The sequence below is a fragment of the Lutjanus erythropterus genome, chromosome 5 (assembly GCF_056507025.1).
Source record: "Lutjanus erythropterus isolate fLutEry1 chromosome 5, fLutEry1.hap2, whole genome shotgun sequence".
NCBI lineage: Eukaryota > Metazoa > Chordata > Actinopteri > Lutjaniformes > Lutjanidae > Lutjanus > Lutjanus erythropterus.
Window position 1 is genome coordinate 25,093,157 of NC_139321.1, and position 13,975 is coordinate 25,107,131.

The 13,975-nt window shown below is 41.9% G+C and overlaps 1 protein-coding gene across 1 annotated transcript; it reads right to left on the reverse strand.

The window, feature by feature from the left end:
• Positions 1–2,217: 2,217 nt before the first annotated feature.
• fgf16 (fibroblast growth factor 16) lies at positions 2,218–11,091 on the reverse strand. Its single transcript, XM_084719361.1, has 3 exons — positions 10,023–11,091; positions 6,894–6,997; positions 2,218–2,913 (listed from the first exon to the last, which is right to left on the reverse strand). Exons 1-3 carry the CDS (start codon positions 10,324–10,326, stop codon positions 2,668–2,670), a joined length of 654 nt encoding a protein of 217 aa, XP_084575487.1. The 5' UTR covers positions 10,327–11,091; the 3' UTR covers positions 2,218–2,667.
• Between the last annotated feature and the right edge of the window lie 2,884 nt (positions 11,092–13,975).

Genomic DNA, 13,975 nt, shown 5'->3' on the forward strand with positions numbered 1-13,975 from the left:
CACATAATTTGTGTTAACTTAAAATAACAAAAAAAAAACATTACAACAAAAGTGGCAGTATTATGCTAACCACAAAAAGAAAAAAAAAACTCTCATAACATATACAGGTAAATGTTCTGTAAGTTCTATGAGTGAAATGAAGAACTGACTCTTCAAACTGAGAAAATGTAATATGAATGTTGCTTCAACTTAATGTCTTTAGCAAATTGAATATGTTTACCCAACCAACCAACTGAGCTGTTACATTGAATTTTTAAGCTGAGTGAGCAAATTGGAGTTTACAGTGAAGATTGTTTGTCTGGACCGAACACTCCAAGTGTTGGAGTGGCTGAATGCTGTAAACAAGGCTGAAAATAAAAGGAAAGAAATGCAACATTTACATAGATTCTATATCTGGTTTTAATTGGTACATCACATTTTCATCCAAGCAGAAATAGTCTCTCACAATGAATTCTCGATAGCAGGACAATTTTATTGTCATGTTCATTGCAGTTCTTTTTTTGTTTGTTTGTTTTTTTTTGGTGTAATTTCAGTAGAATCTACAGTCCAGATAACTTCAAGTTCATTACAAAATAAAGTCTTTGCAATAAATAAATATATAGATTTATATTTATACTTTATATGTAGAAAATAAATATATTGTACATCTCATAAATAGGATCACCCATATGTACACCTCAGCTGCTTGCATTTTTAATAATGTTCCTGACACGCTGAACATTACAAGTCACCATCCTTTTAAAAAGAACCCCATCATTTATTCTTTACAACCGCAGTCAGAGAAGTGCTTTTGTCCCGAGCTTAATCACTTGTTTTGCATACAATTTCCACACGATGCTGTTTGATATTTTCATTTAAATGTGATGAATGAGATAATTACTCTGACTCTGATGATTATATGTTTGAGGACAAGCGAGCCTACAGCTGGGACTGGGGATGTGCAGTAAGTGCTCTTTCATCTATCACACATTCATCTGAGAGATTTTAGTCCCCCTCTTTCATCTTTGACTTAATAAAACTCCAGTTCTGCCTCACAGACATTCTCCTCACAGACTCTTAAGTACCTGACTATCCCAACCATTGACATAAATAAAGATGAATGAGGCGTCTTCACTTCCTCCCATTGTACAAAAATGAAGCCAAAATATCCCGGATGCCAGTGCTGACATCTAGTGCTGGGGACATCATTTGGAGTTTGGAGTCTGTGCAGTAATGATCAGTGTTGGAGCTGCGCTTTCAAGTTCCTGCCCACACCACCAGCCAACTCAATTGTGAGCAGGGCTCAGCTGTCAATCATGACATGAAACCCTTTTTTTATAGCATCAAATAACTAATTAAAAGCAAACTTATCAGAAACATGAACGCTTGAACAGACATCAGCGTGATATGATCTAAAACAACAGAAACGATGATTGAGAAAAATGTAAGTACTTAGACTTTTGAGTTTGGCCAATAGGGGCTTTTCTATTGGCACATTTGGCCATGTCAAGTCAAACTATGCCATGCTACTTTGCATTTCTATTACCTCTTATAATGTGCCAAGCTGTGCCAAGTCGTGCCTTAGATGGTACCATCTCCAAAGTGGGGCCAAAGCGTGCCAGACTGCAGCCAACCCATGACACAACCTCAGTACTGGTGTAACTTCTAACTGAATCTCTGTGGTTTGATTCGTTTTACTGTTTAATGTTCATGTTCAGCTGGATAGGAGTCATGTTACGTTGCAGCTGATGAAAACCTGACATTTCCTGGATTTGCTGCTTCATAGTAAAACATAACAGAAATAATGGGGAGCTTACTCGCCGATTTACATCAGCTTGACTTGAGCTAAGCTCATCTTCCGTTAAAAGACACCTCCAAGTCAAGCCAAGCAAGCACACATGTAAGGAAAAGGCATACATGTCTCCTCTGCTAATATGGAGAGGGCAGAGTTTGTGACCTACACTGCAACCAGCCACCAGGGGGCAATTGAGATGTTTTGGCTTCAAGTTATGGGAGCTGTCGTGTTGTTTATGTTTATAATATGTTGATGATCCCAACCCCGTCACTTAACATGCATGCAGCACATAGTTTGTGTATTTCTGACCCTTCTTCTTCTCTTACCTATCTGTCCAAATGTGGAATGTGCCCTTTTTTACATTAACCATGACTGTGTACAGTGACAAATGCACCATGTGACATCTGCAGTGCTTTCCATCATTTAGAGCTCATAAAAGTCTGTTCTTGGTGTCCTCATAGTCCATCATGAATTTGTCCACACCAGCTTAGTGCTACGCAAAAGAGCCACGACTCCACTTGTCGTTGCATGTGGCTTCAGTATCTAAAGTGGTTATCGAGAAAACATGGCACCTGACTGGATCGTCTTGATCGCCCCACAGCTGGGTGGTCATGTGGGCCTCCTGCATCCATGTCCGCAGTGGTTTTATAAGATCATTTTCCCTCTTCTATGAGGTCACAAGTCCACTGCACTGTGTCCGGGAACATGCACAATGTTTATGTCAGCGCTGTAACGTGCTCGGTGGTGGGCTGAGGCGTAAACACAGTGACCTCAGGGGGAATTGATGGTAAACAGTTCTGTACCGGGTCCAAAATATCCACAACATCCTCACACTCCCCTTTTTTAATCTCCGTTCCTCCAACTGTAACCACTTCCCCCTGTGTAAGCGCTGGTCACCTGTACTGGAATAAGTCCCTGTACGCCTGTGGGATCTTTTCAATCTCCACCGGCCTGGGCAAGAAGTGGGTGAGCTTCTGGTGTTTTTTAGTCCTACCGCCCTCCCTGGGCGAGCCGTCCTTGTTTAAGGCCACGTAGTAGAAGCGTCCCGTGTCTGTGTGCTTGTACAGAGTTGAAGCGTAGGTGTTGTACCAGTTCTCCTCAAACTGCTCCCTGAACACACATTCTGCTGTCAGCTTCTTCTGCAGGAGAGAAAACAACATATTAGTCATGTGGTTTTCAAACTGGGGGTCCAGGTACCAACAGCGGTCTTTGAGTCTGTTGTAGGTGGTCTCCAGTAAAAAGAGGAATAAAATATTTTACCTTTTATCGCATATTATGGAAGTTGGAACAACCAGTGAAGAAATAGGGTTGGCCATTTTGATTGATTGTAATTTATAAAGTTCCTAGATTGATCATTGATTGACTGAAGATTCCTTAAAGTTCCCATGAAGTCAAAATCTACATTTGAGTGTTTTTATCATTCAGACATGTATCATATATATCATTGCGCTATACATCACCTATACACCAGGGTTGGGCCTAACAGTGAAAAAAAAAAAAAGTTGCTCTGCAGATATTCTCGGGTATATTTTATGGTAATTCAGAATTTGTCTTTTCCTGGAAAACGATTAAAAACTGATGACTCATCTTGCTCTGAGGGGTGTACACTGAATTTGCATCCAATGACACGTTTTCTTGCTTACGACGCAGTGGAACTTGGAAGGAGAATACATCTGTTGGCCAGAGAGAACCGGAGTGTTTCAGGGAAACAAGCCTCACTGTACAAAAGAACAACTTTATAACTTTTTCGCTGATTTGGTTGAAACTGGATCATATTTAATGAAGAAAATATTTTCTGAACCGGGCTCAGCAGCCCCCTAGAGAACACTGTAGCTCAAAGCGAAGGACACAGCCTCTGCAACTGACAGGGAACGCCGTACCGAAGTTGTTTGCACAGCTTCCTGATGGACAGATAGCTTTAAGTGTTGCTAAAGTAAGTTATCTAACTGCCAACTGCCTTTAGCTCGGTTAGCCATGGCTCAGGGTACTAGAAACCACCTCAATACTGTAACCTGTTCCATGTTATCAAACTCGCCTTCGTTGGTCTCTAAAGCTGTTTTGTTTGGCTGTGTTCAAGAGAAGAGTCACCTAATAGGACCACTCTCCTTCATCGCATTAAATTCATGGACCGCATTAGCTGCTTGGCAGGAGGTTGTAACGCACAGTGCTACTGCTTACTATAAGCAGTAGCCACCTTTTTTTTTTTACAGGCAATGTAGCCATTCATGGTAACTTAAAGACAAAATCGTCTCAGATTGGTGTCCGTGGTCTAATGTGTATCTACTGTGGGGGACCTTTGCATGAAAAAGTTTGGGAACCCCTGTGCTAAAGCCCTGCTCACAAAGCATTGAGTGAGAAAACAACTGCAACAAATGCAGGTTTGATGAAGATGGATTCCACTTTGCATCCAGATACCACTCTGCCTGGTGTACTAGTTATGTATTGTGTTATGTATTTCATTAACTGTCTCGAACTGCACTTGGAAGCTGAAATGAACCAGTAGAAACTCATTGAGGCAGGTGCTCATTATGACAAAAGAGTGGAAGTCATTACGAGCGCCTTTTCACTTCACGCCCCACACTCATTCCTCAGACCTGTTAACCTCTCGTTGTGCATGGAGAATTATTTCCCTCCCTGTGATGCAAGAAGAACAGCAACCAGACGTACAGTGCAATCTTCCCTCCCTCCCTCTCTCTCTCTTTCTCACACACACACACACACACACACACACACACACACACAGCAGCTCTGAAAACTTCGGCCCTCACTGACAGCGCAGCATGAGCGATGGCTGCGGGTTCAGCAGGTGAGAGTGTGCTGGCCGAGTGAGTGTGTGAGAACAATAAGAGACATCAGAGTTAGAGCTGTTCTCCTGCCAAGACCAGTCAGTCATGCAGCCGTTCTGCAAGAGGGTCGAACCTCAAGTTGACTCAGGGGTATCACCGCCAAATATACACCCCATTTTTAAGGGTGTCCCAAACAGTTGCTATTTACGATTCTCCCTCCCAGACAATCTTTTCCCTTGGACTAACTTTTCTGGCAATTGAGACAAAGTGACTTCTCCACACAGCGATCAGTCAATCTCTGCCTTTAATAACACACGTTATAGTTCTAGCAAGTGTTTGTGCAAGAGTCTCAGTTTTTATTCCAGCAGCAATTTTGTTGATTGGCTGTCAGGCTCTGCTTGGCTGCGGCTGTGTGGTGAGGCTGTTGTCTGTAAACACAGCCCTGAGGGCACATGACTGGGCCAGCTTCATCCTAATACACACACACACACACACACACACCAACACACACACACACAAACCTCATTGGATCAAAAAGCTCGTCAAGGTCTGGTGGTTGTGGGACGGAAGCGCCCTTCTACCTGTTATCTCCCCCCCTCCACCTCCTGGCCTCTCAGCCTCAGACAGACATGTCTACATCGCTCCCTCTGTCAGTCAGGTGACTCAGTCAGGTGTGCAATTACTCCCCGCTCCCACAAATCACTGCCTCCCACCATCACCCACCCCCTCCTCCCCCGGGGTCAAAGCTCCAGGATGCCAGACTCTGATAGCATGCAGTAACAATATCTGCACTTTCAACATAATGGCCGTGCTTAAAAGTAGCCTCTGTTCGAAATGTTCAGAGCCTGGGGGAGTCTGGGACCTGAGAGGCCTTCAGGTAATGCCCTGGGACACCTGATACAGGTAACCCTCACATTCTTCCCCTTCATTGTCTTTATCTCTTCGCTTTCCTCTCCCTCTGTCTCCAGATAGCAACCACACGTGAGACAAAGTCAGCCAGGATGAAAAAGATATTCTCTACGTGCTACATTTACTGCAGGGAAAGCACAAGATAATTATTCTCTATTTAACACTTGCAGTCCAAACTTGAGAGCAGCTGTGCACAGAGAGGTAATCATCTCCACCAAGTTCACCCACACCACGCGTCCAGAGTGACTCCAAACGTTCCTGTCTCCACTTTGGGAAAATATGTAAATATTTCTATCTCAAAACTAAATGAAGAGGTTAGTTTGCTCTCTGTAAAATCTCCCTTCATATGTAAAACGGGCTGTCAAGATGGGAAGAGTCTAAAATAACATTTTTACCAATTTGGTATTGCAGAAGAAAATTCTAACTAACTTTAGGAGTCTTGTCGTACTTCATCCTATCTTATTTCAGATTAGGACATTTTAAATACACAATCCAACATTGCTTTTCAACTTTTATATCTGTTACCTAGCAACTGACACTACTCTTCAGCTTCTTGGCAAACTAAACAACTTTGTTTTGTTTTTTTTCAACAAACATACAAACAACATCAACAGCTTCAAAGTAGATGAGTTAGAGGTTTCGGAAAAATCCGTAGAGAAATCTTTTTTGGGAAATGTACAAAAGTGCTAACCTGGGACTTAAAAGAAAGAGACTGGGCTAAACTTCAGAATCAGCTACAGTCAGCTACTGTCAGCTAAAACTACTGTTAGCAAGTATGTTACTACAGTTGGAAAAGTGAAAATTAGGACAGCTCATCAACAACAGTTATCCTAAAGTCAGGAGAGTTTATATAAGATTTTGGGGGGTTCGTTTCCTATCTTAAGTTAAGGACTGCTCTGTCGTTTTCCTAAATCAGGTCCTAATTACCATGCGTACACAAGATAAGAACCGCAAGTTAGGAAGTTTCTCTGATAGATTTTCTTTTCTTTTCTTTTTGACTGCCAGTGTTATTTTTGGTCCAAAAGTCATCATTATTTATTGGACCTACTGTCTTAATACTGAAGGAAAGCAGCAGGAGGGGGGAAATATGTGACAGAGAGTGTGTGAGACTCAGTAAAAGAAACATACTTGTTTTGTCTCACTGTGGTTTTCCCATCTGCCACGAACAGGAACCTTGATAACAAACTGACTCTCAGATTCCTCCTGAAAACTCATTTTTTGGAGCTCAGTGCTCAGACATATATTGTAAAAAAAGAGCTTCATTTATTTTCTGAGAATGGCTAGAAAATAGTGTATTCTGTAAAGCTAGTCACGTGTATCAAGTGCCAGACTTGTTGTGAATGAGACTCTGGGCTGCATGGTGAGTGAGGGCGGGGTTGTATGAATGAAAGGAGTTTTTTCTCCTTTTTTTTTTTTTGACTCACCGACCCATAGAGCTCTCCTTTCTCATTCATGCCGAGGTAGAGTCCAGCGTCCACCCCTCTGATGCTGACCAGACCCACTGCCAGACTGATGAACTCCAGGATACCTGAGGTCAAACAATGCACACACACACACACACACACACACACACACACACACACACACACACACACACACACACAATGCACAGACACCAGTCAGGAAAGTCCACAAAAACACACACAGCAACAAGTGGTCTCCATTCAGTTTCGTAAAACTTATCCCCAAGTAAAAGGAAGAGTATGAAAAATTGTAGTTTGAAAAAGTAACTAGTAACTAAAGCTGGGAGATATATGTAGTAAAAAAATGTTGTAAACAGAGATTTACTCAAATACGGGTACTACAAATTTGTATTTGAGTACAATACTTGAGTAACTGTACTTAGTTACATTCCATCCTTGCCACCATTTATGTAACAGAAGACCAGTAAATATATGTACCAGTTAATTAACTGGTTTTGGGAGTGAAAGCTTTATATTTTTTACTGGTGACCTCTGCAAATTATTTGTTTCACATATTTATTGTGTGTCATGCAATGTGCTGTTTAACTCACTGTAAAAATACACAAATATTTTAACTTCATGTTAAGTTCATGTCTGGGCTGCCTTAAGTTGACTGAATTTGAAAAGACAAGTTGAGGTAATTTAGTAATGATTCCAAACCAGTAAACTTTTCTGGTCAATAAACTTGATTCAGTTGTACTTGATAAAACATGTCCAATAAGCTTAAGCTTAAGTAACTTAATAAAATAAATAAGTAAGACTTATATATGTATATTTACATTAAGTTTATGAGAAAAGATTAGTTGACTGCACTAAAATTCACAGCACCAGATGACGATTTCTTTGATTTTCTTTCTTTTTTTAGTTTGGTGGTCTAGAGGACATACATCACTCATTTAATCACAGTAGGTTGTGGTGTCTATAAATGTGTTCATCCTGTCTTTGGAACTTCCCAACCAGCTACTAATACAGACCAAGAAGTCACTTTCATGAAGCTGAGATGTGGCTAAGTTGTTTAGTGGGCTGCTGACTCACAGGAAGTTTCAGCAAAGTGAACATGTGTACTTCAAAGACAGGGGAACAACCGGTGAAATTAAAAGCTATTGGCTGTTGTGATGATGCAGGGGTTAGTCAGAGAGGATCCAGCTGGCTGTGTGCTGCTGACTGACTGGCAGAGGCCGGCCAGCTTACAGCCACCTGGTCCCCATCTCCACGACCTCATCCGATGCCAGAGGATGACAGAGAACATCCCTCTAATTTTTTAGTGGGGTGAAGAGTGTGTTTCATATCCCTCTAATCAAAGCCATGTCCTCCTTGCAGCTCTGACAAAAGACCTTGCATTTTAAAGCTAAGTGAAGCCAGAAACAAACAAGCGGACCACCCATCCCTGTAAACTGGCTTGTTTTTGGCTCAAATCTGAACATTAAACCTTGCCTGAATTCCGCAGTGGTCATGCTTTAATTTCGGGTTATTCCGCAGCGGAGCGAGCCGGCCTGCACCTGTGAGATGACTGCATGGACATGAGGCGCGAGACATGTGTGTATCTGCCCTCTGACCTCATTTGTTTATCGTTCTCCCACGAGCCGCACCTCACTCCGTTTACATTAAAGGACAAATCTGTAATATTTTTAATGTAATAAATCATAAAATGGCCATGATATGTCATCAGATATTGAGGAAACATGCTAAATTGAAATACTGGCTACTCTGAAAACATTGCTACAGTCTTGGCTGAAGAGTTAAAATTAATGCCGAATGTTCACAAAATTAGTTTGTCTGTTTCTGAGTTGTAAGAAATCATTCATCATCTTTTAAGAGTAAATGTTTGTAACAGTTATATTGATCAATATGTTAATGGGGTTTGGCAGGCAGTAAGGCAGACAGTCACTGAACTCCAACTCCAGAAAGTGTATTTTAAGAGCAGTGTGCTTTTGGGCTTAGCTTTACATTGACAGCTACAAACAGCTGATCAGCTTACAGTGTTGGACCCTACATGGCTTGTTATTGTCAAATTATAATGTTATGCTCTTCTTGCACTGGCGCAGTGCTCTTGCAGTGCTCCAGCAGCCTGCCTGAGCTTCCTGGGAAGGGGTGGGGACAAACAACTGGTTTCAACCACAGATCCTGTATTAAAGCTACTTCAAGGAACTTTAATATTTTGTTGATTTTGGAGGCCCCTGTGAGCAAAAGCAGGAGTAATTCTACCATAATAACTACAAAATATAATGCTAAAAATAAAAATTATCCAAGTAAAAATCTCTTCCTGTTTCTTTTTAACTGGCTAATGTACCACTCACTGTAACTTTAACTGTAAAATATAAACACAGGCTTGAATCTGATCATAGGTAGACATTAGGAATAACTTCTTCTGCTGCTCTCCTTTACTCACGTAGGTCATATAGTGGCATCAGTATTAAACTGATACTGTCTTATAACCAGTTAAAAACTCTTTGTAGCAGCTTTAAATATGATTTCAACCTATTTAATTAACCTTCTGTGGGTCCAACTTGCTATTTTGACTGCGATAGTCATTTTGGATGCGCAATTCTTTCATGTTGCTCATTTAATAATGACACCGGATCTTCACAACTGCCTCCGCGCGGGCACATACATGTGCGGGCACGCGCTGCTTGTTTGCGGCTCGAGGAGAGACACCTGCCCCCCACGCGCAGCGGGGATTGCCAGAAAAAGGTGTGTGGCGCGAGCCAGGTGACAGTGACGCACGAATGCGCATCCTCTGGGGATGTGCGGCAGGAAAAAAACCCCTCTTAATTAAACTCACTTCACACAATTTAAGAGTGACAGCGGTGAAAATTATCTAAATTATCTAAAACAGTACAACATATATTACATAAAGTGGCCTCGTAAATCTCTAAAAACTTTAATTAAATTGTGTAATAGTGATAATTGCTCGCCACGAAATTACCGGAGGCCATAGTTCACCCCTCATTTCTCTGTAAATAACTGTGTATAAGCCGTTGATGGCCAAGGGCTTCTGTCTATTGAGACAAACAAATTTTATGACAGTTCTTTTCAATATTACTAATTGTATCTTGTTTAAAAAGTTAAACGTTAAAGAAATACGCTCACCAAATCTGCTGTGGTCCTGTCTTGTCCCATGCACAGTCCCATTGGGGAATATCTCCAGCTGGAAGCCGGTCCTGCAGTAGAGCTGCCGCCGCCTCAGGATCCCTTTGAGGTGCCCGAAATCCGTCGGCGACCCCCGCTGCAGCCTCCCTTCAATCTGCCCCAGCCGCTCATTCAAACCCACCGGAGACTCTGGCAGCGGCATATTCCCGAGTGCAGGAAAGCTTTGTAAATCCAAGTCGATTGTCCCCAGAAAACTCCCGACCTCTGCCATTGTGTGCACAGCTGTCAAATTAAGCGACGGCATTTAAAAATCTGTACGGTGACTCAAGGAGGTGAAAAAAGTTTACACAAGTCCGGTCCATGCACGCACAAAGCGTACCCAGCGCGTCGTGCTCCTCCAAACCAGAACCAGAGGCGTCCTCTCACTTTATTGATCGTCCTTTGCTATAATCATCAGTTTGATATCTCTGTTTATCAGATGGAAAGGCTCTATTATATACATACTCCCCACGCATTCTCACATTGGATATTCAAACACAAGCCACGCCTGGCTGGCATCCCTTCTTACGCGCATCAGTTTGCTCACTCAACGTGCACTTTCAGTTCAACTTTTACCGCTGAGGATGCCGCTGCTGTCTGCGCGTTTCTGTCACTAAAGCTGTGTCTTTCTTCCGAGCGGGCAAAATCCAAGTCCAGAGGTGTCTTCTCAGAGCTCCTGCGCTCCTGACCGCGATCCGAGGCTGTCTGATAAAAGCACATCGCCTATCCAGCGGCAGCAGGGAACTCTGGCAACAGTTTGTGGTGCATTAAAATGCGACACAGATGCAGAAGGAAAGATCATCATTGTTCAGGCACAAATGAAAGCTGACACAAATGCGAATCATAAACTGTAACAACCACTCCACCACAAAGGCAATCCATAATTTACTCTGACTGGGTTTTGGTCACACCATAATCTCCTGGAAACCAAAAAAGAGGGGGGAAAAAAAAGGAAAACCACAAAGCATCAAGCGAACAGGATTATCAGAATAACCTGTGCATAATCTTAGAGCAATCCAACCTCTTGCACAAGTGTCTGTGCCAAGCACTGCTGTTGGACGGTTTCATGAGAGCATTTTCTCCACCTCCTTGTTGGAAGCAGGTGCTTCCTCGCCCCTCTGCACAACGTTTGCAACGTGCTCCAGCAAACCAGCAGCTTAACCACTTGCACTACTGGCAAGGAAGGAAAAAAAAAGAAAAGAAAAATCTTAATGCTGATGACGTGTAGTATCAAATCTGACTGCTGCAGGGACTGTATGAACTTTTGGAATTAGGTGTTTGATTTGAGTTTTTTAAAACATCTCTAACATTAATCCTCCAAACTGTTGTTTTCCCAGTGTTGATCCAAATAATCTCCCACTTCCCCACAAAACCTCTGCTGCTTAGTAATTATGTAACTACATAAAAAGGAGAGTGAGCACCACACACAGTGAAAAGAAAGGTGTATGGGTATATATTTAACTACTTTATGCCATAATTTTAACTTTTATAACATTGTTTTAAAAAGATGATCGCATGGTTTGCATGAAAAATCATAATCTGAAAATAATGGAGGGAAAAAGTAGAGATGTTTTGATGTTATTGTTTCCTTCCTGATACCAATTCCAATATCTCAACTTAGAGTATCGGTTGAAGAGTACCAATCTGATACCAGTGTGTTGAAAAATATATTTGTATTATATATTGTTGTATGTATACTTGATACTTTTTCTTAATTCAGGTTTAATATGTATCACTGCTTCAGGGCCCTGATTGCATTTGGCATTTTTATATAAAGAATATTGTCAGTATATCAATAATTTTTTTACTCCCAACTATCTTATCAGCATTAGCCCCGAAAGTCCAGTATCTGGCAATCTCTGAGCTGTATACTACTAAACCACTATGGATGTGATATGATTGTGCCTTGCTGTGTGGCCTGGCTCAGGTTAAAAAAAACCATATGGGACTATGTATGGGACTGCTAGTAGCAGTGTCCTGTTTTGGGGCTAATGAATTATGTGATATTGGACTGGTGCATAGATTTATGAGACATTTCTGATGCTGGCATCTCTATCATAACAACCCTGGTAAAAAGTAAAAAATTTACTTTAGTAGTAGTAATTTATTTAGTACAGGGTCTTCAAAACTGCACTTAAAGGCATAGTATGCAGTTAAAGAAATCTAAACAAAACGATGTATATACTCATATACACACAATCCCTCTAAATCATCACTAATGACCTGCTGAGTGTGTGGTGGTGTCTGTATCCGCAGAGATCCTGCAGCTCTCTGCCTGTATTTTCTTATTTCTCTTATTTTGCTATGCAGAAAGGACCTTTCTGGGATTCGGTCTGTTTGGCAACAGTGTGTAGCCAACAACATGCAGGTTTTGAGGTTTGGACTCTATAAAATCGTAGCGACCAGCTGTTGCATTGCATTCTCTGTCTCTTTCCTCTGCTCTCTGTCTGTGAGAGCTGCAGAAAGGGTTTTATATACATACACACACACAGGCAGAGCAGACTGAGGATTGCTTCAGCTGTATTTGCACAAAATTCTGTGTTGTGCAGAGGTGTGGGTGCATTTATTTGTGCTTTGGAATATAAGCACTGTGAAACAATTGGAAAATGATATTTATTTTTCCGATTTATTGTTTTGTTCTCTCTCATTCGTTGAGCCGGGATGGAGGGCCAATGTTGAATTCTGCATTTACAAACAGTGCTGCATATTATACCTTTAAGCACATTGCTTGAGTAAATTTACTTAGTTACTCTCTACCACTGCTCAGCAGCTTCACATTGCTACTTCCTCCCATCAGCTGAGGCCAAAGTACCTCCACTGATGTCAGACATTTTGATATTTCAGGTGCACAGTGAGCTGTGCCATCATGCACATGAAAGAGAACACAGAGAAAGCCACAACAGGAATAACGAATAATAGGTGTAATTTATGATTGAATGGGGATTTCGCATCTTCTCTGTGCACAGTGGGGCGACGGGTCCCAACTTGTGTCTTAGCAGGAAAAAAAGACACAGCTGTTTAGTGAAGACTTTATTTCTGTGTGAGGATCGAAATGAAAACAAACTCCAGGAGTGTTTTAATTAGTTCACTGTTCTTGAGATATCAGTGACAGCGGGGATGGGCAGGAGGGGAGGGCGTGATTACATCAATAACACTGTTTAACTATTAGGCATGTTATTTTAGACCTCCTTCAAGCTGTTTTCGGAAACCCCCGTCCTGAGGGGGAGTTCTCACCTCAGAGCTGCTCATCCTGAGCAACAGCAGCAGCAGCCTCCCTGTAGAAAAATGGGATTTATGACAGGGCCTAGCTCCCATGAACTGTGACAAATAGTATGTTAAAATTACCCAAAGTATGTATGATTGTTTTGATGTCACCGTCTGCCTTTGATGAATTTCTTGGCTTCTTGTTTTTAGCTAATTCATCAACTTTTGTGGTGGCGGTGCAATCTATTTTGAAGCAGATGTGACTGGCTTTCAGAGCTCCTCTGAGTGGGATACAGTATGATTGACCCTCCAAAGCATGCAGGCCTTTTTCACTGCTACTAATTATGCCACTATAAATCTTACGGGTGTGTCATGGCTGCATTGAAGTCAGAGGAGGGACAGTGGCTTTCAGCTGGTGCGGGATATGAAAGGTGGTAGGGGTGATGAATGCCCATGGGCCTCCGCTTGATGAATTGGGCAAGGGGTTGACGAGGAGTCAGGGATGGTCAGGCTTTGTGCGAACAGACACCAGGGCCCTCACTGCAGAAGAGGATGAAAGGAGGATTCGTCTCAGCTAAAAGGGTGGAAGGACAGGGATTAAAGAAAAGACATAAGGAAAAAAGAAAGAAAGAGATCGAGCAAGTGAAACAGAGTAATAGAAAATTAAAAGGAAACACCCAACCCCTTTTTCTTCCCTCCTCACAAGCATG